Source organism: Emys orbicularis, chromosome 2, assembly GCF_028017835.1.
Source record: "Emys orbicularis isolate rEmyOrb1 chromosome 2, rEmyOrb1.hap1, whole genome shotgun sequence".
Taxonomy (NCBI): Eukaryota; Metazoa; Chordata; order Testudines; family Emydidae; genus Emys; species Emys orbicularis.
The window spans coordinates 45,396,499-45,419,460 of NC_088684.1; the positions used below are offsets into that span (position 1 = coordinate 45,396,499).

General features: G+C 41.0%; 1 protein-coding gene across 1 annotated transcript in view; it reads left to right on the forward strand.

Annotated features, from left to right (window-relative positions):
- The window catches only part of RUNX1T1 (RUNX1 partner transcriptional co-repressor 1), a 117,122-nt gene that overhangs the window by 68,796 nt on the left and 25,364 nt on the right, over positions 1-22,962 (forward strand). The window contains exons 5-8 of the mRNA XM_065398058.1: positions 3,467-3,648; positions 11,900-12,150; positions 14,549-14,634; positions 15,244-15,442. Coding sequence (XP_065254130.1) covers positions 3,467-3,648; positions 11,900-12,150; positions 14,549-14,634; positions 15,244-15,442 — 718 coding nt within the window. The remainder of the gene's footprint in view (positions 1-3,466; positions 3,649-11,899; positions 12,151-14,548; positions 14,635-15,243; positions 15,443-22,962) is intronic.

Here is a 22,962-nt window from a genome sequence, read left to right on the forward strand (position 1 = left end):
GGTCTGAAAATAGACAATCCACTTCCTTCCCTGATGAACCAAGGGACGCACCCCACCTATGTACTTATTCACCACACTGATACTGACTTGGACTCTTAATACATTCCATGAGTGGCGTACCCGAGCCCACTTATCCACTGACGCTTTAAAAACTCCCGCACCCCAATCTGGGTCTATGCTGGTTATGTGATATGTATGTATCTTGTGATCCTTGTAAGCGATACCTGTAATCCCTCATAACTCAAGCCTGACCCCAGATGTACAGTACCTTCTCTCTTAACTTGTGTATATTTAATTTTAAACATTAACTTTAATAAAAATTTTAAATCTTCTTGGAGCATTTAAGGTCAGATGAGACTTCACTGAGGTTTGGGAAACAAAGCAAAAAGCGACAAAACAAAATTGTAAATGAAAAATTCAAAGCAATGATTTTTTTAGACAAGTCCACTCAGTACTTTTATTTCTTTACGTAAAGCTCAGTGATTTTTTTGTTAGTGCAATTTGTGATACATTGGACCATGACTTCGTTTCTGTATCTTATGGCTTCATAGGTTCACCTGTTACCATAGTATCTGAGCACACTACTATATTAACTGGCAGCTTTGTTGATCCCACAGAATAACCTAGTTAAAAAAGTTGGCACCTACCTGTAAGGTTTAAGCAGGGAGCTAGGAGCCAGGAATTTATGAGTACTAATACTGACTCTCTCTGTCTGTGGCCCTGAATAAATCATATGAATCTGTTCTCCACTTTTCTCATCTGTGAAATGGGTATGTTGCTACATTCCTACCTCAGATGGGTGTTTTTGGGGTTAATTTAAGTTCATACAGTACTGAAGATGAAAAGCACTATATAATTGTATGGCAGTATTGTAATCCAGGTTCTGACCCTACAATTTCTCAGAATTTTATATATGTATAATTCTCTTTGCATTGTTAGTTTCACTGCGTCCCTCCATCAAGTCAGGCAGGTAGCTGGACCAATTTTATTCTGATGTGTGAAGAGCTCTTAAAGCTCTCCCCCCTATCCCAGTTGTGGTGGTTGCCACTGCCAGCAAAATTGGAATGATATCTATTAGATAGTAGGCATCTTATTAATAGTGAATATAGATAGGCTAATGTTTTGTTCACTTTCACAAAATACAATGTTGAAAAGGTTCTATGAACTTTTAGAGTCCTAAAGTTCTACAGCAATGTCTTTCTAACTCTCTTGAGGGCCTGTAGACTAAGTGGTAGCACTGGCTGTTTATTTCCAATAGCAAATTATGCTTCTAAGTATATGTCTACAGCCAAAAATTAACCCGCAGCAGCGAGTCTCAGAGCCGGGGTCAACTGACTCAGGCTCCTGCTGCAGGGCTAAAAATAGCAGAGTAGCCTGCCAGGTTGGAAGGTCTCAGAGCCCAGGCTCCAGCCTGAGCTCGAATGTCTACACTGCTGTTCTTAGCTCCATAGCCCAAGCCTACATGCCCAAGTCAGCTGACCCGAGCTCTGAGACTTACTGCCGCTTTTGGTTTTTGGTTCTTCTTGCTGTATAGAGGCACCCTTAGTCCCTGAGAAGAATGTTATATTTTTTTAAATACAGAAAGGCTGTAGCTAGAATTGTGATGATGGTCCATACCTATTTGTTTGGTACGTGGTACATCTTTTGATCACCAGGATATGATAATTGGTGCCTGGTGTCATATGATTTAACTAAGGTGGCAAAGCATTTTCTCTTATAACCTCTTTCTCATGTGTTTGAAACTTTCCAAAACATTTTGGGCTGAAGTGTTCCATGCTTGGTCTATCTCAAAAGGTTAATTTCTTTTTAAAGATGGAGCAAATCCTTCTCAGCCATTTTGAGTTTGTGGACGATACCAAGCTGGGAGAGGTTTCAAGTGCTTTGGAGGATAGGATTATAATTCAAAATGATCTGGACAAACTGGAGAAATGGTCTGAAGTAAATAAGATGATATTCAATAAGGACAAACGCAAAGTACTCCACTTAGGAAGGAACAATCGGTTGCACACATACAAAATGGGAAATGACTGCCTAGGAAGGAGTACTGCGGAAAGGGATCTTGGGGTCATAGTGGATCACAAGATAAATATGGGTCAACAGTGTAACACTGTTGCAAAAAAAGCGAACATCATTCTGGGATGTATTAGCAGGAGTGTTGTAAGCAAGACATGAGAAGTAATTCTTACGCTCTACTCTGCACTGATTAGGCCTCCCAGTTCTGGACACCACATTTCCAGAAAGATGTGGACAAATTGGAGAAAGTCCAGAGAAGAGCAACAAAAATGATTAAAGGTATAGAAAACATGACCTATGAGGGAAGATTGAAAAAATTGGGTTTGTTTAGTCTGGAAAAGAGAAGACTGAGAGGAGCCATGATAACAGTTTTCAAGTACATAAAAGGTTGTTATAAGGAAGAGGGAGAAAAGTTGTTCTTCTTAAACGCTGAGCACAGGACAAGAAGCAGTGGGCTTAAATTGCAGCAAGGGAGGTTTAGGTTGTACATTAGGAAAAACTTCCTAACTGTCAGGGTGGTTAAGCACTGGAATAAATTGCCTACGGAGGTTGTGGAATCTCCATCACTGGAGATTTTTAAGAGCAGGTTAGACGAACACCTGTCAGGGATGGTCCAGATAATACTTAGTCCTGTCATGAGTGCAAGGGACTGGACTAAATGATCTCTCAAGGTCCCTTCCAGTCCTATGATTCTATGATTTAAAAATACTTTTCCATTTAAAAAATGAACTTTTATAGCAGTAGTTAATTGTTTAAAAGTCACAAAAAAGTTAGGTTCAACAACATACATGTAACTTTGTCTCATTGCACTCTTGCATTACTCTAAAATCTTTAATAATCTGTTCACATGTTTTAAGATTGTATGTGTATTTGACAGTGTAGAAAAAATATGTAGTATTTGATAACTTCTGTAGTATGTGATAACATAACTAAATACTGTAGCTAATGCATAAACATGTGCCTAGTTAGAATTGGGTGTTCATCCTTAAGTCAAGAAAAAATGAAAGTTAGTACTTTGCAATCTGAATACTAAATTTACATAGGGGAGTTGTTTTGCACATAAAGACAGCAGCTGTAGAGAAACACAAATATTGTATAATAACAAGAAAGGAGATAAAGTGAGCTAGTGCTGTGCTCTTGCCACTCTAAAGATTTGGACCTGAAGATTGTTGTTTTTTTTTTTTTTTTTTTCTTGTAGCATTTTCAGTTTTGTTTTATGGTTCAGCAAATAAACTCTTCCATTCTCATGTGTGCACACATGTATATGAGGTTTCAGCCGTGACTCAAACCTCTAATGAGGCTATATGGTTTAACATGGCTAACTAAAATAAATATAAGTCAAGATGAACGAAATAGTGGGCTTTTAATTGATTTCTAATTTTGCTACTTCATCTTTGTGAAACTGCCTGAGAGTCATTCAGCTGCTCCCTTAATTTCTGAAACACTCTTACAGGCCAATCTGCCCCTGCTGCAGCGGGAGCTCCTGCACTGTGCAAGGCTGGCCAAGCAGAATCCCGCCCAGTACCTCGCTCAGCATGAACAGCTGCTTCTGGATGCCAGCACCACCTCACCTGTTGACTCCTCAGAGCTGCTTCTCGATGTGAACGAAAACGGGAAGAGGCGAACTCCAGACAGGTCAGAAGGCCAGAGTGCTAATACTCTGCAATTGTAAACATGCTTTGGGATGTAAAGCTAACATGCTGATGTCTATTGCAATTAGAGTGGTGTGGGATACTCCATTTCATTCTACAAAATTTGTGCTGAGTTTTCCAAGATTAATTTTTTTCAGATACAGCTAAATAATGGGCAAATTTTACTTGGACCCATGTGAAATGTTCCCACTGACTCCAGGCAATGAACCTCTATTGCATGCACATGAGAAGCCTTAGGGCAGAATTTGGCCATATGTAATTGGGAATAATACAGAACTGTTCACAGCACTATCACTAACCATTTGGTGCATAATGTTTGTATGCAGCTTAAAGTGATTAGCAGATCGTTCCTACTCTATATGCGAATCTGTCTGTATTTGGGTTTTTGTCTGAGGAAATATTAAATATGGGAAGTTGGATAGGCACCCATACTGGGGACTATAATTACAGTATTCACTTTCTTGAATACAAATGTGATTATCACGTCTACATGCAATTCCCAAATATGAAATACAGTTGTATTATGGAAATACTAGAGAACTACATATAGCAGGTTACTGAGCTGTAGTGCTACATGCACATCTGGGAGTCTGATGATATCCTGATAAATACCGGAACAAAGAGACTGCTTCAGAATGCAATCAGATCTTTAATTCCTTATTCAGTTGTTAGATTTTGCATAGCAGATATGTAAGGATATATTTACTGTTTCTTTAAATCTGTGGAAGGAAGCCAGGGGCACTGGGGGGCTAGGGATGATTCTAGGCGGAAGCCCTGTGGAGAAACAGAGAAAGAATCACAGAGTAGCTTTAGGGACAAGGGACAATACTGATTTCCCTTATTCCAATAAAGTTCCTTATTCACTGTTAGAAGAAAGTGACTCTTGATTTTTTTAAACTATTGTCCAATGAAATAGTGTCAGATGTTTGAGTTCTTTCTGAATCTGCATAAATATTCTCCACACTAGATCCAAATAGTGGATTTTGGCTAGTTTCACTTGTCACTGGCAACACCAAGCTGACAACTTTTATAAAGCCATTCAGAAGATATTACTTTTGTTTTGCATTATGCATCACTGGCGCCCCAGAAATCTTTTAAAGGGGGGGAGGAAATCAAGATTCTGTGGAGCCTGGAGGGAGTGCAGAGTTTTGTGGGTGACAGTTTAGTTTATGGCCAGTCAGTGGAAGAACATAACATAAGGAAAAACAAGGTCTGAAGGCAAGTGATGCTGCTAGACTAAAATAAAATAGCAGATATTTGAGCATATGTGAATGTGAGACGTTCACAGGATATGTGCTAGGTCTTGAAAATGTTGAGTTAGTGATTCCTCAAGCCACTCATGCCAGTCACAAACAGTAAAAATCTAGATAAGGTTCCCATTAGATGGCAGGGAATGTTCATGCATTTGAGATATTAACCTATTGCAAAATATGTGCCAGGGAAATCCTTTGAGCTGGATGACACCTTATTGAGAAGTCCTGTTGGCCACCAAAATTTTCCAGAAGCTGAAGATGATTATGTGGGTGCAATTTTTGAGTGGCATTTCTTTGCTACACCATCCGCACAAATTCAAACAAACTGAAATAGCCACTTGTGTGTCTTGGGGGTTTAACATTTTTCCTTGTATAATTTCAGCATCTTGTTTGCATATGCATTTTGCATCTCTAGTTATTTTTCTTCATATGCATATCTACTGTATGTGAGGTTTTATAGAGCAATGTGACAGCAGAGCTTAGTGTTTTACTGAATGTTTTCTTGGTGCATATGGTCTGACATGGCTGAGCAGCCACGGTGAGATTTTGGAGTCTATTAAACTAGCTCATTAAAAAGATCAATCTGTTTCTGTAATAACACTGGGAGCCATCAGTCACTGAAAGAGAGAAAAAACTGACACCTGAGGAGACAACACATTTTGATAATTTGTTCATGACATGTCATGAACAAAGTGTTTACTCTACCTTGTTTACAACTTTTTGGGCTTATATCCTGCTGTCATAGGGCTAAAAAAGTTGGACTAACAACTTTTTTGTGTGAATGAATGCTTTGCCTTAAACCTCTACATAATTTTAAATAAATTAACTGTGTAAATTTGCTGCTGTTTACAAAGAAATTAATCCTGTATTGAGGCTGCCCTAAAAGACTGTTATTGTGCAGTATAGAAGCATGTCACCTAGTACAGGGGCAGGCAAACTTTTTGGCCTGAGGGCCGCATCGGGTTTCGGAAATTGTATGGGGGGCCGATTAGGGGAGGGGGTCGTGGCCCGGCCCCCACCCCCTATCTGCACCCCCCCAGGACTCCTGCCCCATCCAACCTCCCCTGTTCCCTTATGGTGCCCCCGGGGACCCCTGCCCCATCCACACACCCCCGCTCCCTGTCCCCTGGCCACCCCCGGATCCCCACTGCCCCATCCAACCCCTCCTCTCATTCCTGACAGCCCCCCCGGGACCCCAGCCCCATCCAACCACCCCTTATCCCTGTCCCCTGACTGCCCGCGGAACCCCTGCCCCTGACTGTCCCCTGCCGCCCCATCCAACCCCCCCTCCTTCCTGACTGCCCCCCTGGAACCCCAGCCCCCATTCAACCCCCTGTTCCCCCCCCCCCGACTGCCCCGACCCCTATCCATGCCCTCACCGCCTGACCACCCCCCCGAACTCCCCTGCCCTCTATCCAACCCCCCCTGCTCCGTGCCCCCTTACTGCGCTGCCTGGAGCACCAGTGGCTGGTGGCATTACAGCCGCGCCGTCCGGCTGCAGCCGGGACACGCCGCCGCCACCACCACACAGCACAGAGACCGGGTCAGGCCGGGCTCTGCAGCTGTGCTGCCCCAGGAGCTCACAGACCCGCCGCCCAGAGCATTGTGCTGGCGGCGGAGCGAGCGAGCTGAGGCTGTGGGGGAGGGGGGACAGCAGGGGAGGGGCCGGGGGCTAGCCTCCCGGGCCAGGATGGTCACGTGGGCCGTAGTTTGCCCACACCTGACCTAGTAGCTGTACATTTGACAGACACATCAAGTGCATGTAAAAAATTATTAGGCAAAAAAGACTGATAAAAATAATTCTAAGTGGAAAAATGTTTGCCAGCAATATCTGATACATGGCGGGAGGGGAGGAAGGAGTGACTAACAGTTAAGACTTTTGTTGGTGAGAACCGTCGTGACAGTTTTGTGGACTTTGAGAGAGCAGTTTGGAGAAATGCCCTCCTATAGAGGTGATGCCCCCTTGTGAGAAGGTTGATATTGACTGTGTCAGGGACACAGAGTCTAGGTTGGGCACTGCCAGGTATTGAGGGCCTATTTCTGCCATCTCAGTTCATGGGAGTGGAGGATGCTCAGCACCTCATTGGACCACGAGCCTTGCAACCAATGTGAAAAGTTTAGGAATCTTCTTTGAGCAAAATCTTACAGGTTCTTCAGTTAAGTTAATCGCCTGAGTTGACATGAAGCACTTCCTTAGTATGATGGTTCTGTGTGACAAGTAAATATACACATGATGTTTATATGTTGATCTGTGCTGTGCATACAACATTATCTTATCTGCAAAATAATTTGATAGATATAGGCACGAAAGAGATTTTTTTCCAGTAGATTATTATCACTCATTCAGTCATCAATCTTTTACATATAAATATTAGTTTAAACCAAAGCATCTTGCAGAAATGAAGGACGAACATTCTCCATCCCAACTCCTATTCACTGGCCTCAATAATGTTATTCTCATAAATTGCATTTAATATTTTGTATCAAACGGTAAAGTTAATTTGCCAGCCAGGGCAGTCGTTTGCTGTTTGATTTCCTGCTCTGGAATGCACAGTCATTTGAAACTAAAGATTCTTACTGTATATTTGATTGTGTGCCTTCAGCAATTCTTGATGAGAAGTAACAGTAAATCCCAGTTGTAACTGGACAGCCCTTAATCTCAATAATAAAGGAGTCCAAATGTAAAAAATCCTTCAGCATGAACATCTACACTTACAAAAACCTCATTCTCTGAAACTGGCCTCTCTCCTCCTTGCCCTCAGATCTTGGGTGGGGGAAGAGGGGGAGGATTCTGTACACTGAGACATACATACGGGCAGCTGTAGAAAAAAAACAGGACCTCTACAGTATTTGACTTTTTAATCTTTGTTAGAGGTTATCATTCTAACCTTGATATTCAAGAACAAATTTTGAGTGTGCCTTCAAAAATGCATCCATAGTTTGATTTGTGCATACAAAAATCTGCATACTTTCACGCAAATGTGTACTTGCAGATTAAAATTTCATAGTTGGATTTGAGTAGTTGCGGGTCTGAGGTTCTGCATGCAGCCAAATGTAAAATATGTAGGTGCATTCTTGGAGAACAGTCAAAAAGTGTTGCTATCCATTGGAGTTTAACAGCATGAATTACATTGACAGCAATTAAATGTATAGTTACCTTGGCACTCATGGGGGTCACATCTCAGTCCCATCCCACTTCTTATCATTTGTCTTTCTAGAACATAGTGTACAGTCATTTTAACCGTTTACTTCCTTGCTCAAAAATACTCATTGTAACAGATGCCCTAAAGTGCCTGGCAAAGATCCTCTCCCTTTCGCTATGAGAGGGGTGATGGGGGCCTCCGTTCACCCCTGCAATTGCAGTAGGCACTGGTGCTTGTGTATGGAGTCTCTGGAAAGCCTATCTTTATTCCCAGCAACAAGCTTTAGCAAAACCCATCTCTTCATTTCCTGTTGCTAACTGCCACAGCACTTGAAATAGAGATTCCCCTTATCCCTCCTCCAGTGGGCCCTATACCTGCCCCACCTCTTCACTGCAATGGGCTCAATCTGCTGCGCTGCTCTCAATCCTGCCCCAGGATGCCGTCCTTGTCTCCTGCTCAGCTTCCTCTCCAGCAGGCTGCTCTTGCCTGCCTGAGACCCTGCCCTAGTCCTGCCCCATAAAGCAGTGCATGGAAGAGAGTATAGCTGTCTGGAGAGAAAGGGTCCCTGTCCTTCACCCCCACACTTACCTCACCTCTGTGTGTCTCCCCTTCCCCAGTTCAGGAGAATAAAAGGCGCAGGCAGCTGCTGCCACTGAGCCACCTCCCTGCTAGATTCCTGCTCTGCATAGGCAGGGTGCAGGAGCCATCAAACCCTGCAGCAGCCTTTGTTACAGGCAGCCAAAACTGTATTCCAGTCCTAGCAGCTGAGGCGACCAACAGTGACATCTAGCATCAGTTGCAGCATCAGCTATAGCTCAGCCAGAAACCCTGAGCCACCAGGGGGAAAAAAGTGTCAATGGCACCTCCCCTGGTGCACGCGCCCCACCGTTTGAGAACTGGAGTGAAGTGGAGCTCCAGTACAAGAGGAGTTGAGACAGTTGTTATTCGGATAAGCTTGGGCTGTAATAGAGCTAGAAAGTCATTCTTCATTTGTAGTATGGTCTCTGGGCAGAATGGAAGCGACTTACCTCTGTTTTTTCCTGAGGATGTAAACAGGCATTCACTGTTAGGTTCATATATATTAGCTGATGGTGTGGTTGCAGGTGGATTGTGTGCACTTTATTTTGAAATATTTGATTATTTACTCAAATTCATTTTGTTTCTTTATGGCTAATTTTCTGGCCCAACACTAACTCTTCTAAATGACCTCACTATGAAAGCGCCATCTGTTACGAGGAATGGAGTGGGAACAGTTGAAGACTGCCCTAAGACTGTGACCTAACCAATGTTCTCTTTAGATCAACAGCATGCGCAGGATTTTTGATCAAAGCTGTTGTGAGGGCACAAAAATATAGCTTCTTCTTTGAGTAGTGTCCCTGTGGGCGCTGTACTTCAGACGCGTGTATACCCCATGCATGTTTGATCAGAGAGTTTAGGTAGCAGTGCCTGTCTGGCCTGCTCATGTGCTCTACTCTGCCCTGCGTACTGCACCATGGCTATATAGTGCTGCATGGGTAAACCGCCCTCAGTTCTTTCTCAAGTGCCTTGGCATGAGACAGAGCCTCAGCAGTGTCTGAGTTGATCTTACCTCAACTGCAGTTTCTTTCATAGTTTCACTTAGTTTAGTTAGTTACAGCAGTAGTAGTTAGCTGTAGTTTTAAAAAAAATGTTGTAAGGACCATCATCCTTTTAGTTTTTCCCTGCGGAGAACTTTAGCTTGTGGGGAGGGTATGCTGGCTCTCCTAGTTTTAAATGTTGCCTTTTGTGCCAGAAGGCTCTCCTGGTGAACAATTGACACTACCAGTGTGTCCATTGCTTGAGGAGTCACACATTCCCCCCAAAATGAATTTTTTGCCTGGCCTTAAAATCAAGAGCCAGAAAGAACCAGGAGGTTAAATTGTGCTTCCTTATGATGGAGGGCTCCCTCCATCCACCTTCTGACCCAGCCCAGGTCCTCTCCAGCCCCATACATCAGTCTCCGAGCAAGTTGACCATCTCAACCACTTCAGCACAACACTTCTCTAGAGCTACTAAAAAGAAAACTCAAGAATCCCCTCAAAAAGACTCTAGGAAACAGAGCTCGGGTTCCCCAGGTAGGGACTCTACCTCAAAGAAACCCTGGTGGCTGATTGAGACAACTATTTAAGTGCCCGCCAATTCCTGACTCGGTATCCACGAGGCTGCAGGTTCTTCAGGTAATGTGAGCACCAGTGAACCCAAAAAATCTAAGGGTTCCAGCTCAGGAAGATCTTTGGTACCATCAGGGGGCCAAGATGACAAGGAAGTGACTCTGCAGTTTATAATCATCAACTATCAGGTGTTGATGCTACATATAATCACACCAATGACTAAAAGTTCAGTTCGTTTATTGAGCATCTACTGCCAGAGCAGAGGGACTAATTCCAGGCAGCATTTGCACAGGAATCCTCTTCACTCAACCATCTCCAACAGTAGTAATAACAGATGCACCCCTATTGTGATAGATGGATATCTGGCTGCATTACCTTTTATCAGTAGCCTGATCTCCAGCCTCCTTCTAGAGTACTGGCCCATTCAATGTGATCTTTTTCTACTTCAGTAGTCTTTCTTAAGAATGTTCCCATTGCTGAAATATGTAGACCTGGAACTTGGACCTCCATACTCATCTTTTCTGAACATTATGCAGTAATTCATGACTCAGCTTCTGATGCTGTGCTTGGTTCTACTGTACTATCTTCAGTTTTGGACTTGACTCCGACGCCTCTGCCTTCTTGGAGGGTATTGCTTAGTAGTCACCTGAAGTGGAGTACCTATAAGGGCAATACTCAAAGAAAAAGGAGAGGTTACTCGCCTTGTGCAGTAACTGTAGTTCTCGAGATGTGTGTCCCTGTGGGTGCTCCACTAGCCACCCTCCTTCCCCGCTGCTTCGGAGTTCTTGGCTATGGAGCTTTGCAGTAGAGAAGAAACTGAGGGTGGCTCACCTATGCAGCTCTATATAGCCAAGTGCAGTGCATGAGGTGGACTAGAGCACATGCACTGGCCAAATGGACACAGTTACCTAAAATCTCCAATTGAAGATACATGGGGCAAATGCGGATCTGAACAGTAACACCGATAGAGCCACACATCTCACAGAACTACAGTTACTGCACAAGGTAAGTAACCTCTCCTTTTCTCTCCTCTCTCGAGGAAAACATCTCTCATCACCAAGAATGATTCTTTCCTCACACTCCAAATGTGTCTTTGAAACCTGCTGTGATCATATTGTTTAATTCCCTGATGGGGAATCAGCCTGGCATTACTGAGAGCAAAGGTTCAGCATGCTAAGACATATAGCCTAAGGGCCATGTGCTGCCCTTTGGAGGAAAACATTTCTTAAGCTGCAGATTTCCCCAGATCTCTGCATGCAACGACGGAGGCAGGACATCTCCACCAGTGTACGGTCTTTTTTCCATCAAACTGGACTTGACTAAGAATGGTGATTTCTTTTGCTTTTATTAAAAATGAAAGTTGCTTGGCCACTTGCTTAACACATGAATACATTGCAGTCTGTACTGTACCCACATGTTCAAAGCTTAATCTCAGTGAATATTGCTTTAATTTTTATGTTTATAGGGAGTATTTTTATGTTCTATAGGGAGTATTATTCTACCAGTGTTTCTTAGGCTATGACAGAGATGTTTATAGTGAGCACATGTATCCTTATAAATTTTGATTGATTAAACTGCTTTATGAAATGTTCCCCCACCCACACCCCCAACGTCATGGAGCACAAATGGCAGTTCTTAACTGTGCGTATCTGAGCAATAGCCAGCCCTGTTCAAATTGTGACGGAAAGTTCCTGTACTTTATTTTTCAGAACCAAAGAAAACGGCTTTGACAGAGAGCCTTTGCACTCAGAGCATCCAAGCAAGCGGCCCTGCACTATTAGCCCAGGCCAGCGGTACAGTCCAAATAATGGCTTATCTTACCAGCCCAATGGTCTGCCTCACCCCACCCCACCTCCACCTCAGCATTATCGTTTGGATGATATGGCCATTGCCCACCACTACAGGGACTCATACAGACACCCCAACCACAGGGACCTCAGGGACAGAAACAGACCTATGGGTAAGGGACAATGAGAAACTTTGTGCTTCCTGGATTTTCTTTCTTTCTTATAATTAAACTCTGTACTTCATTCTGGTTGAGAACTGTATTGCCCTCTATCTCACATTGCCCTCTGCTGATAGATCTATGATCCTAATGTAGTTAATGTTTATAATAGCTTTACTAATATTGGACTAGATTGTGTCTTTAATTACACACTCACACAGGAGAGTAAGGATGAGTAAGAAGCACGTCTTTCACACCTGTGTGGACAACATGGACTCTGGAACAGATGGGCAGGGGAATGGAGTCTTGTCTTTCCCTGTATCCCACACATATGACAACCAACATAGCTAGATGGGGTGTCTTAATTTACTGCTGATATAGGCCAGAGATAAATTACTATCCCATGAGTAAGGCTAGGTCTACACTGCAGCGGGGGTCCGACCTAAGATACGCAACTTCAGCTACGTGAATACCGTAGCTGAAGTTGCGTATTTTAGGTCGGCTTACCTAGCGGTGAGGACGCGGGAAAGTCGACCGCTGCCGCGCTGCCACCAACTCCGCTGCCGCCTCCTGCCGAGGTGGATTTCCGGAGTCGACGGCAGAGCGATCAGGGATCGATTTTACCGCGTCTTCACTAGACGCGGTAAGTCGATCCCCGAAAAACCGATTGCTACCCGCCGGATCGGCGGGTAGTGAAGACAAAGCCTTAGGGAGTAATAGAAGGAATTGCCTCCAGAATGATGTCTCTGAGGCACAATGCCCCGTGGGACCATCCCTACCTGTGGTGTAGCTCTCACACCACGCCCTGCTCAGGGCTATGCCTAAAGCACTCTTCAGGTCACAATGATTTTGTTGTGCTTTAATTTGCATGCCCCACTCTAAAGCAAAACGTTTACAGAAGTGCTTTTTATTCAGGATTTGTTTAAAAGAATAAAGAAGCAGCATTTACAGAGACCTTAAGGATGAGGGGCTGAGGCTTAAAACTTCGAGTGAAAGATCTCTCAAGTTAGTCTTAAGTTGTCCCTTTGGCTAAAATGTATGAATTCGAACTGTGGGCAATACATTGGGGCCTATTAAGACCAGATAAGGTAGCATTTATTGTCAACTCACTGCATACTTGGAACTTGCTCTTTATGCACAGTAAATCTTTACTTAGAATTTTCTATGGTTATTTAAGTATGTGTGAAGAGATGAACCTTTAATGAATCGGTATTGACATTATAGTAATCATTGCATTTAGTGATCTTACATTGGTCTGTGCATACTATTTATATTTTTTCAGTCCTCTGTGTTAAGGAAGTATGATATAAAAAGGCAATATTTAACCATTTAACTTTTTTTTTGCAGTATAAGTGGCTTGGGAATTTCCTATAGTAAATGATACAATTGTTACGTCAATTTTTGAGTTTTTTCTTTTCTACTAATCCAAAGATCAGAGGTTTTTTTTAACTTAAACAATCTGGTAATACTCAAACCTATTGAGAATTTGGACCAAATCTTCTAAGCATCAGTTTATTTCCTGTTGCTTCTCAATAATATTAAGCCTAGTATCAACAAAGATTTATTCTGTTAATACATTTTACAGTTTAAGATTTTGATTTTAATCTACTTTACCAGCATGAGAATTTCTTAATTTTAGAACTTAGATCAGTTGCTCACTATCTGACATAAAACTCCCATCCTTCCCTATGTCTTTCATGTTGAGACTAATTTTTAAATTTTAATACACTGATCCAAACCCTAGCCTACATAAAAAAGAAGAAAAATCAACAGCAAATTATACGTTTTAAAATGTGTGAAAATAAAGTAATTTAAACAAAGAGTAGAACAAAAGGTACTAATGATTTTCGCATTGTAACCTTGTTTGATATTATGCATATGACGAAGCAATCTCTACAGGGCTGCCTTTGCACCAGAAGATATTAGTAATTTCTACATTTATTGTAACATTATTGAGGTACCCATGATTTTTTTGGTGCCCAATCCTAGAAGTGGTCTGTGCAGAGAATTATCGCCAACAGGTGTTTGTACCACCTTTGCAGCATCAGAATTTGATGCAGTGAAATATTTTATACAAGTCTCTTGTTCTGTATCTGCCTTTACTGGTTGTTTTTCATTATGGAAGGGAAATGTTTGTTTATCCCAGGTAGTGGGCATACTATAACCATTAAAGATTCCTAGTCCTTTGTTTAGATTTCTGCTTTAATATCACTGAAAAGACTGATAAACTTTAAATGGTACATGTGTATATGTAGTATGTGTCTATATACATAAACCTTCACACAAAAATTGTGCGGGTTTATGTTATGGATGAGCATTGTAAATACCAAGCCTCAATAGATAGATAATGAAAGAATAAGAGAGCTTTTCTAGATGAATCCTTTGATGTAAATATCTTTTCCACTTTTGGCAGGGTTGCATGGCACACGACAAGAAGAAATGATTGATCACAGGCTAACAGACAGAGAATGGGCAGAAGAATGGAAACACCTTGACCATGTAAAAAATTAATTAGTGTGTGTGTATATGTGTCTGGATGGACCCCGCATGACTGTTACAATATTGTAACTTGTATTACATATTTTAGTTTATTAATTTTTCTTTAATTTTCCATATTGTAGAACAAGTTTGAAAACATTGGTGGCTAAATTATAGTGCTTAGTTCCCCGTTTGGATGCTTCTTTTGGCACTCTGTGTCCAAATACCTGTTTTAGAATCCAAACTGCTGATATGAGCAGCCAATGGGAAACTGGGTGATGAGGATTGACCACTGGCTCCAGGACACTTCCCACTCCCTCACTTTATCAGTGCCCTGAAAATGGAATTTTTGTTTGTTTTTGCTGTTAATTAGATCTTATAACTAGTGAAAGATTTGTATGTATATCTAGGAAATACAGTTAAGCAAGAGGGAATTATTGTGTTCAAAAGGAAGTACCGGTAGTGTATCTTATTTTTATTTAAAAGAACAGGGAGATAATCCTTCTCCCTTAAAACCCTGCCAACTGAAGTAAGAAAATGACTTAAATTCACCAAGTTTTCTGTGGGGATATGGCACATCATAATCAAATGTTCTTTTGGCTCCTTCCTTCCCCCTGCCCCTACTAATAGCTGTTAAACTGCATCATGGACATGGTGGAAAAAACAAGGCGATCTCTCACTGTACTACGGCGATGTCAAGAAGCGGACCGTGAAGAGCTTAATTATTGGATACGGCGGTACAGTGATGCAGAGGATTTAAAAAAAGGTGGTAGCAGCAGCAGCCATTCCAGACAGCAGAGTCCAGTGAATCCAGATCCAGTCCCATTAGGTACAGTATTTTCTTCAAAAGTCCATTATCGGTCCTCTAAATTAGCCAAGCCCCAGTTCCTGACTTCTTCCTTTTAATTATTACAGCTGAAGCTCATATTTGTTCCTCTGATTTATTTTTTCTCTTAATACCGATAAAATGTTCCTTTTCAGTGAAGATTAAGAACTAAATGCAAATTTCACTTCCTGATAGCCTTTTTGTGATAATCACCAGTTTTCCTTCCATTCACAAATGTACATAGGTGGAGGAGCTGGGAGACAGAATGCAAATTTGAATTTGGTGAAGTAATAAGATGAACACTGTTTGATTCCCCACCCTCATCATTTAAACCAAAAGATAGGTACTTCTTGACTGTTACTATTAAAAGACCAAGATAAATCAAAATGAACTTGATGGAGTGAATTCCACTGTATGTAATGGCACACCTTGGGAAACATCTGTACTTAGCAAACAGACTCATACAGAAACTTCTGACCTGTATTTATATTCAATTTGAGACAGAAAGTTGACAGATGAGAAATTTCCAAATGTACTTAAAAATCTTAATACTTCTCCATAGACTCTGGGCTAGATACACAAAGGGACTCTAAGCATTATGACACGCAGCATCACAACACCTTACTTTTAGGCACCTCGAAAATTGCTGGGACTCACAAAGGCTGAGGTACAATGAATGGAGGGAGATAGGTGCCTAAGAATGGAATTCAGAAAAGCCAGCACACTGAGTAAATGAGCAGCCTAAGCTAGCCAATGAGAGATGCCAAGGAGAGGGGTGTGTCAGAGAATTTGGTGCCTGAGTCCGGGCTGGAGGGAGGCACCTATCTCTGCTTGGGATTCTCAGTTGTGAACACTCTCCTAAAATCAGGCATCTAAGGTGTTTCTTGAAGGAAGCCTGGGAGAGGGTGTTCCTGGGTCTCCCACACCCTGGGTGAGTGCTCTAACCACCAGTCTACAGAGTCCTTCTCATGCTTGCACTCTCTCTCCCCCCCAACCCCTCTCTGCCCCAAAGACTCTTTAATTATTCATCCAAAGTGGAACAGCTTCAAAAGAAGAGACTGAGGGAGCCCCACATCAGAATATCCCTTAGCCCGGTGGTTAGGACACTCCCCTGAGGGGTGGCAGATTCCTGTTCAAATCTTTTCTCACCCTGAGACAAAGGGGGGACTTGATCCAGGGGTCTCCCATGTCCAGGTGACTACCCTAACCAGTGGACTAAAAATTATGAGGCAGATTCTTCTGCCTCCCTTCTCCCCGGCCATTTTGGATGAGCGCCCCTCTGGGGCCCAACCTGGTAAACAGGCTTAGAACTTTTCCTAGAAAAACATTGGCACTGAGTGAGTTTAGGTGCCTCTAGTGTTCAGTGGCAGCAAAGCAGAGGTTTTCTGAATATCAGTGGTGCCTGATTCTGGGATTTAGGCGACTAAAGTGACAGTTGGGCAGCTAAATCCCTTTGTGAATCTAGCCTTCTGTGTTCTGAGGGCAAGCTCGCTCCCCGTATAGATCAGTAGCATTTAAACTCAAAGAGCAGGAGGACTCTGTCTTTGTCAACAATTGGAAGTACCAGAAAGCCGCAGAATAATCACATTTCAATGTATGCATTTTTAGAATTCATCAATATTGGATGATGTGTGGCTATGATCAGAATAATTACACACTGAGAGACTATCACAACCAATGTACTGCAGCACATCAAGATAGCGCACTATGTTTATTTGTGGTTATCTGTGATCCACTGATACCAGGTTGCGATTTTTTCCTCCTGCTCACCTATCTGGCTGTTGAGATTAAAAGGAGATTGCTGGTTGTGCCTCTTTGTCTCTTCCTCTGTGGGGAGCAATATTGTTGTACACAGAGCTGGGCAAAATTTTTACAGCAAATTGTAAATTCACTGAAAAATTCATTTTTTCGGGGCACCAAAATGTTTTGCGAATTCTGATTCAATTTGGCAAATTGTTTCAGATGAAGAAAAAAAAACCAGATGTTTTCCCCAGCATTTTCAAAATTTAGTGTTTCAAGATTTTGTTTCAAAATGATATTTTCTAAACAAAATGTCATTTCAAATCACCGTTTTGTTTTGGAAGTGTTGTTTAAAATCAACCCAAGCAAAATTGTTTGCTTTTTTGTTTTGGTGCGAAACTGTTTTTTTGTTTGTTTGTTTTTTCAGTTTTCATTCCAATCGAAACATATTTTTTGATTCAGCCACTGAACCAAAAAAACAGTGATGGGTGAAGGAAGCTAGAAAACATATACGGATAATACATGTTCATGATGGTAAACCACTTCAGTATGTAGTGCAATATTTAGTGCCCCTTGGTAACAAGAAATTTGAGGGATGCTCATTTGAGCCAATGGGGTCTTGGTGTTAGAATTCCTAGAAATGAATTTCAGTTAGCTGACGGAGGTATCACCAGGAATGGCATCACTGAATTAGCTAATCAGTATAGTCCCTTTGGACAACTTTCTCAGAAATACTGTTTCAGGTAATGGTTTCTATGACTCATGTTGGGGATCTAAAGAAAGAAGATGACTAATCCAGAGATAAGTATGACAGCCAAAATGCCCACCATGCTGGCAAGCCCCTGAAATTACTCCTTATGTGAAGGAAACTACTTAAGTCATGACCTATGGAGGCCATCTCCAACAAACCTGTAATGCAGAACTGTTAAGTTTTGAGCTATGCTGGGAAGAAGATTCTGCATATAAATAGCAGGTGAAATAGGGAAGGCTATAGTGTCTTCATAATCCCCCAATAAACTGAACTAGCAGATTGATCCTTGACTGTTAGAGAATCCTGATAATAACAAGAGTGTAAAACTTTTAAGTAATGTACTTAGTCATAAGACAAAGTTTGCAGTTACCATGTTAAAAATGAAGAGCAGAGAAATACACAGGACTAGATGATGTGTATGGTGTATCATCATTTATTTACATACTTGACATTGGATGTGCCTGAAAGCAAGTTTATTTGTGTAAAAAGCCACATTGCATAACATAGTCCATTGAATTTGATGCCCAAATTACCACGGTAGTTGTGATGGATACAGATTTAACTGACGGGAGTTGAGTCCATTTCACTTAAATATACCCATTCCAGTTAGCTTGGTTTAAAAAAAAAATTACTTTGCTATGTTTATGGATCAGTAATTTGTAATGCTTCAATGATATTGTATTCGTTTCAATCACAGGACCCTGACAAGAGATGTTTATATATCTGACACTCAGGGCACCAGATACTTGCCTTTTTTTTTAAAGGAAATACAATAATTACATTATCTTAAATCTGGAAGTATCCCAGTAGACTACAGTTCTCTGGAAGGTTAACAAAATATGAACTTTAAAAGTGCAGATTCATAGAAACAGCATTGGTGACCCCTAAGGCAGTGTTTTGTTTTTTTATTTTTGAGGGAAGGGTGAGAAAGTAAGTGAAAAAATTACTCTAAAATTTTAATTAAGGTCCTATCAACTATAAATATTGCTTTTTTGTGTGTGGATTCTAAATGTCAATAATTCCCCTTTGTACTTTTTTAATGAGATAATCCATCCTTTAAAAATTACCAGCTTGTTATCTCCAGTAGCAAGGAAAAAGTGTCATGTGGCCACACTGTTTGTGTCTTTGTATCTTTTTCTATAAGATTAAAATGGCACCATCACAGTAAAACAGTTTTCACTGTAACCATTGTGAACAACTACTTTTTAGATTTATAGTTCTGTCATTAAAAATTTACTCTGAACTGAAATTTAGCTTCCATGGTCTTGGTCCAGGAGCAGCTAAAGAAAAATCTGATCACTTTGAAGCCTGTAAATCTCTCTACAACTGAAAAAAGTGGTTTTTTGTGCTCCTTTTAATCTCTGGCTTCTATGTGGTTTTTTTTGTTCAGTTTGACAGTCCATAGGGGTTTTTTTTTTGTTTTGTTTTTTTTAATTAGAAAATCAGGTAGACATTTGAAAATCTTGCATTTCACATTTTACTTTATTGTTAATGGTTTTAAACTACTAGAAACTCTTGTAATAGGTTAAAAATTCACTGTTCTGTATAAATAAAAGTACATGAATGTGTGCAACTAAGATAAGACAAATACATTTCCTTTAGCGCTAAATAGTACACGTTAATAAAAATCTAACAATGACTCAAACAGACCTTATGTACACTATTCACTTGATGGACTGGTAGTGGTCTATCAAGTGAATAATTGTTCATAGGTACTCATGCACTTCTGTTGAGGGATTTAAATACTATATACTCCAAACAGTTTGTGATCTTCCTCCTCCTAACAATAAATAAGTATACTGTAATAGACACACAATGGTATAAGTTAACAATGAAGGCTTTGTGAATTATAAATAAGACCTGTAACCTTATTGAGTGAAGATGTTTGTTTGTAGGCAACTTCAGAAGGTTCCAAGGTGAAGTTTACCTGAATTTGTCTAATCCTCTTTGGGGTAGAAATCTGTACAAAAATATTACAAGATGGAGTTTGAAATCTCACAAGAGTCTCCATGTTTTGTGCTAGGTCATGTTGAAACCAGAATGTGCAGGGCATGTGAAGTTGTAAAGAACACATACATTAGCCGTATATTAAACAAAAATTTAAAAATCTAAACTTTCAAAACTAGTTTGTACTTTATCTAAACTGGCTCCTTCAGCCCATTCTATATTAGCAGTGACATACCCACTGCCATGCCTGTATAGTGGTTACCACTGAAATCTTTCCACTGCCATTTGCAAATAATTAATATTTACCACGATGGCACAGTATTCCCAGTGAGAATTTGGAGGAATACTGTGAATGCTAGAGTACATTTGTTGCTTGCAATGGCAAAATTGTAAAGATTTAATGGCAATCACTGCAGCTTTTAATGCTTTTAATTCACTAGCTGGAATGGAGGCTTGGGCTAGATTGTAGTGTAATAAGTGGTATGCTGTTGCAGAGAACTGGAGCTGCTAAATTGTTTAGTTTGTAATTTGGATCTCCTATTTTAACTTCTGAGGCAGGGATAATCTTTATCCATGCCTTATACTGTTCCATGCTGGTGCTTGCCAAAATAATAATTGATAGAAAAGAAGAAATAGACCCTGCTACTGCATGCTGTAGGAAATTTGCTTTTTTGTCTAAGTTAGTAATTTAGTACTTGTGTTTTTGAACCAGACTGTTATTAATTCTGTGCCCCATGACCACAACTTTATACTTGAAAGATCGTTATGATAGACATTTTAAAGAATGATGCTAGTTCAAAACTATGTTTAAGTAAAGTTGAAGATGGTGCAAGCCAATGAGCCTGGAAAATTGAAGTCTGATTCACCACTGCATTTCTCCAGTTTTACATCAGTGTAACTCCATTAACATTACACTGGAATGACAGTTTTGAATTGGAACCCTTGCAGCTGAGGCAGAATTCCAGTGTCTAGTCTTTATGGCATATCTCTACATCCATATCAGTCACATGTAACCACTGAAGCTTGAAGCCCTTTTCAGCATTACTCATGATGTTCACTGCACTTTGCCAGCATAGATTAGGAAGAATGGACCCCTTAGCCAAGTCTGTTTCCTCACCTACATTACAACCAGGGTTATGTCTACTAGAGACTGGTGTCAATCACTGTATTCTTAAGAAGTGGGGTTGTTAGAATTTGTTTTTATTGAGGCTTGTTGACAATGTGCTGCTAGCTCTGTATATTTATTCTTAGGGTCAGAATGAAGCAAAATATCTATGTAAAAATATTCTGTAGTTCAGACATAGTTAATAACTTGATGATGTAAAATGTTTATCCTTTTGATGCTTTGTGTGTCATAGCTTTCATTGTGACCACAGGCTCGTTCTGTCCACTGCAGAAGGAAGGCCAAATTTGGTGCTGCCATCCATTGCTGTCTTGAGCCAAATATGATCAGACAGGTCCTTCAAAGGCAATGTGTTCATCCCTTCATTATTTTGATTGCAGCTCTTGCAGTATTTATTACACAATGTTAAGGGTGTCCATTCTGTTGTAAATTCAATCTATTTTCCATTTCTTCTTTCTAAAATGGATTGTCCTTTTTCATCATCTGGAAGATACCTTTTACCTTGGTTTAGTCTTCCTACCCTTTTTTTTTTAATTTCCTTATCACCATGTGATACCATGAATATATCTTTTATTTTATCTTAACTTGCCCAGCTTGTAGTTTGTGTCACTTTTCTTATTGAGCTTCTGTATTTGTTTCAGCTGTTTAAAAATATCTCCATGTATTACTCTTTCAACACTGCTTCTGTTTCTGTAAAGTCAAAAGTCTCTAATGGCCTACAAAATGCTTGTGGTACTTGCTGAACTTCAGAACCTGGTTGGCTGTCTGTCAGTGATTTATGAACTGTTTCTGATGTCATGGTTGATTAAACTCCTGAAGTGAATACACCAGTGCTTACAAGAAAACCTTACATCACAATGACAATAGGCTGAGTTCTTGAGGTTATTTCCCTTTTTATGAAAGAAAACATCCAAGTTGCCACATAAGCAATCTTCCTTTTCCTCACATATTTTACAAAAAAATGTAAGTTGTAGCCGTCCCTACCATCCAGTAGAGTGCCTGGAAAAACTCATTCTTGTTTTTGTATCTTTGACCCCTCGGTGTTCATGTGAGGAAATCCAACTTTTCCTTTGACTTCATGGAGATAAATTTCATATTGAAGGACAATACTGTAAGACAGTGTTTCTCAAACTGGGGCCGCTGCTTGTGTAGGGAAAGCCCCTGACGGGACGGGTTGTTTACCTGCCCCATCCACAGGTCCGGCCGATCGCGGCTCCCACTGGCCCTGGTTGGCTGCTCCAGGCCAATGGGGGCTGCGGAAAGCGGCGCGGGCCGAGGGACGTACTGACCACCGCTTCCCACAGCCCCCATTGGCCTGGAGCAGCGAACCGCGGCCAGTGGGAGCCGCGATCGGCCGGACCTGCGGACAGGGCAGGTAAACCAACCGGCCCGGCCCGCCAGGGGCTTTCCCTACACAAGCAGCAGCCCCAGTTTGAGAAACATTGCTGTAAGACCTCCTTAGCTTTCATAATGTCTTTTATCTTACCTCATTTTCATCTGTTCACACACAGGTACTGGTTACAGTTGTTTCATTTTCTGAGGAGAATAAATGTCCACTTAGAACTGCACTGGTACCAAGAAACTCAAGCATTAGTTTACTTCGTTGTTGTCTAAGTAAGTTCACTATTGTGAACTCATCCTGCTCTCACCGTTCATCATAATTATTTTATTATCTTGTATGAACTAACAAACCCTGTATTGTTTCTGGCATTTAAATCCTTTCCCACTTTAAATTTGTCTGATTATTTCATTCTCTTTGTTTGTTAGGGAGCTTTTTGTATGATTTCTGATTTCTGCAGTTCTCCTGTCAATGATGCATTCTTTTTCTTTATGACTTTTTCAATTTGATTTATATCTAATATTTTAGGACTGGGCTGTTGGGTTTTTGTGAGTAGTTTTTTGTGTTTCTTGCCAGATTTTCAAGTCCCCTACGTTTTTTATTTTGTTTTGTTTTTAATGAGC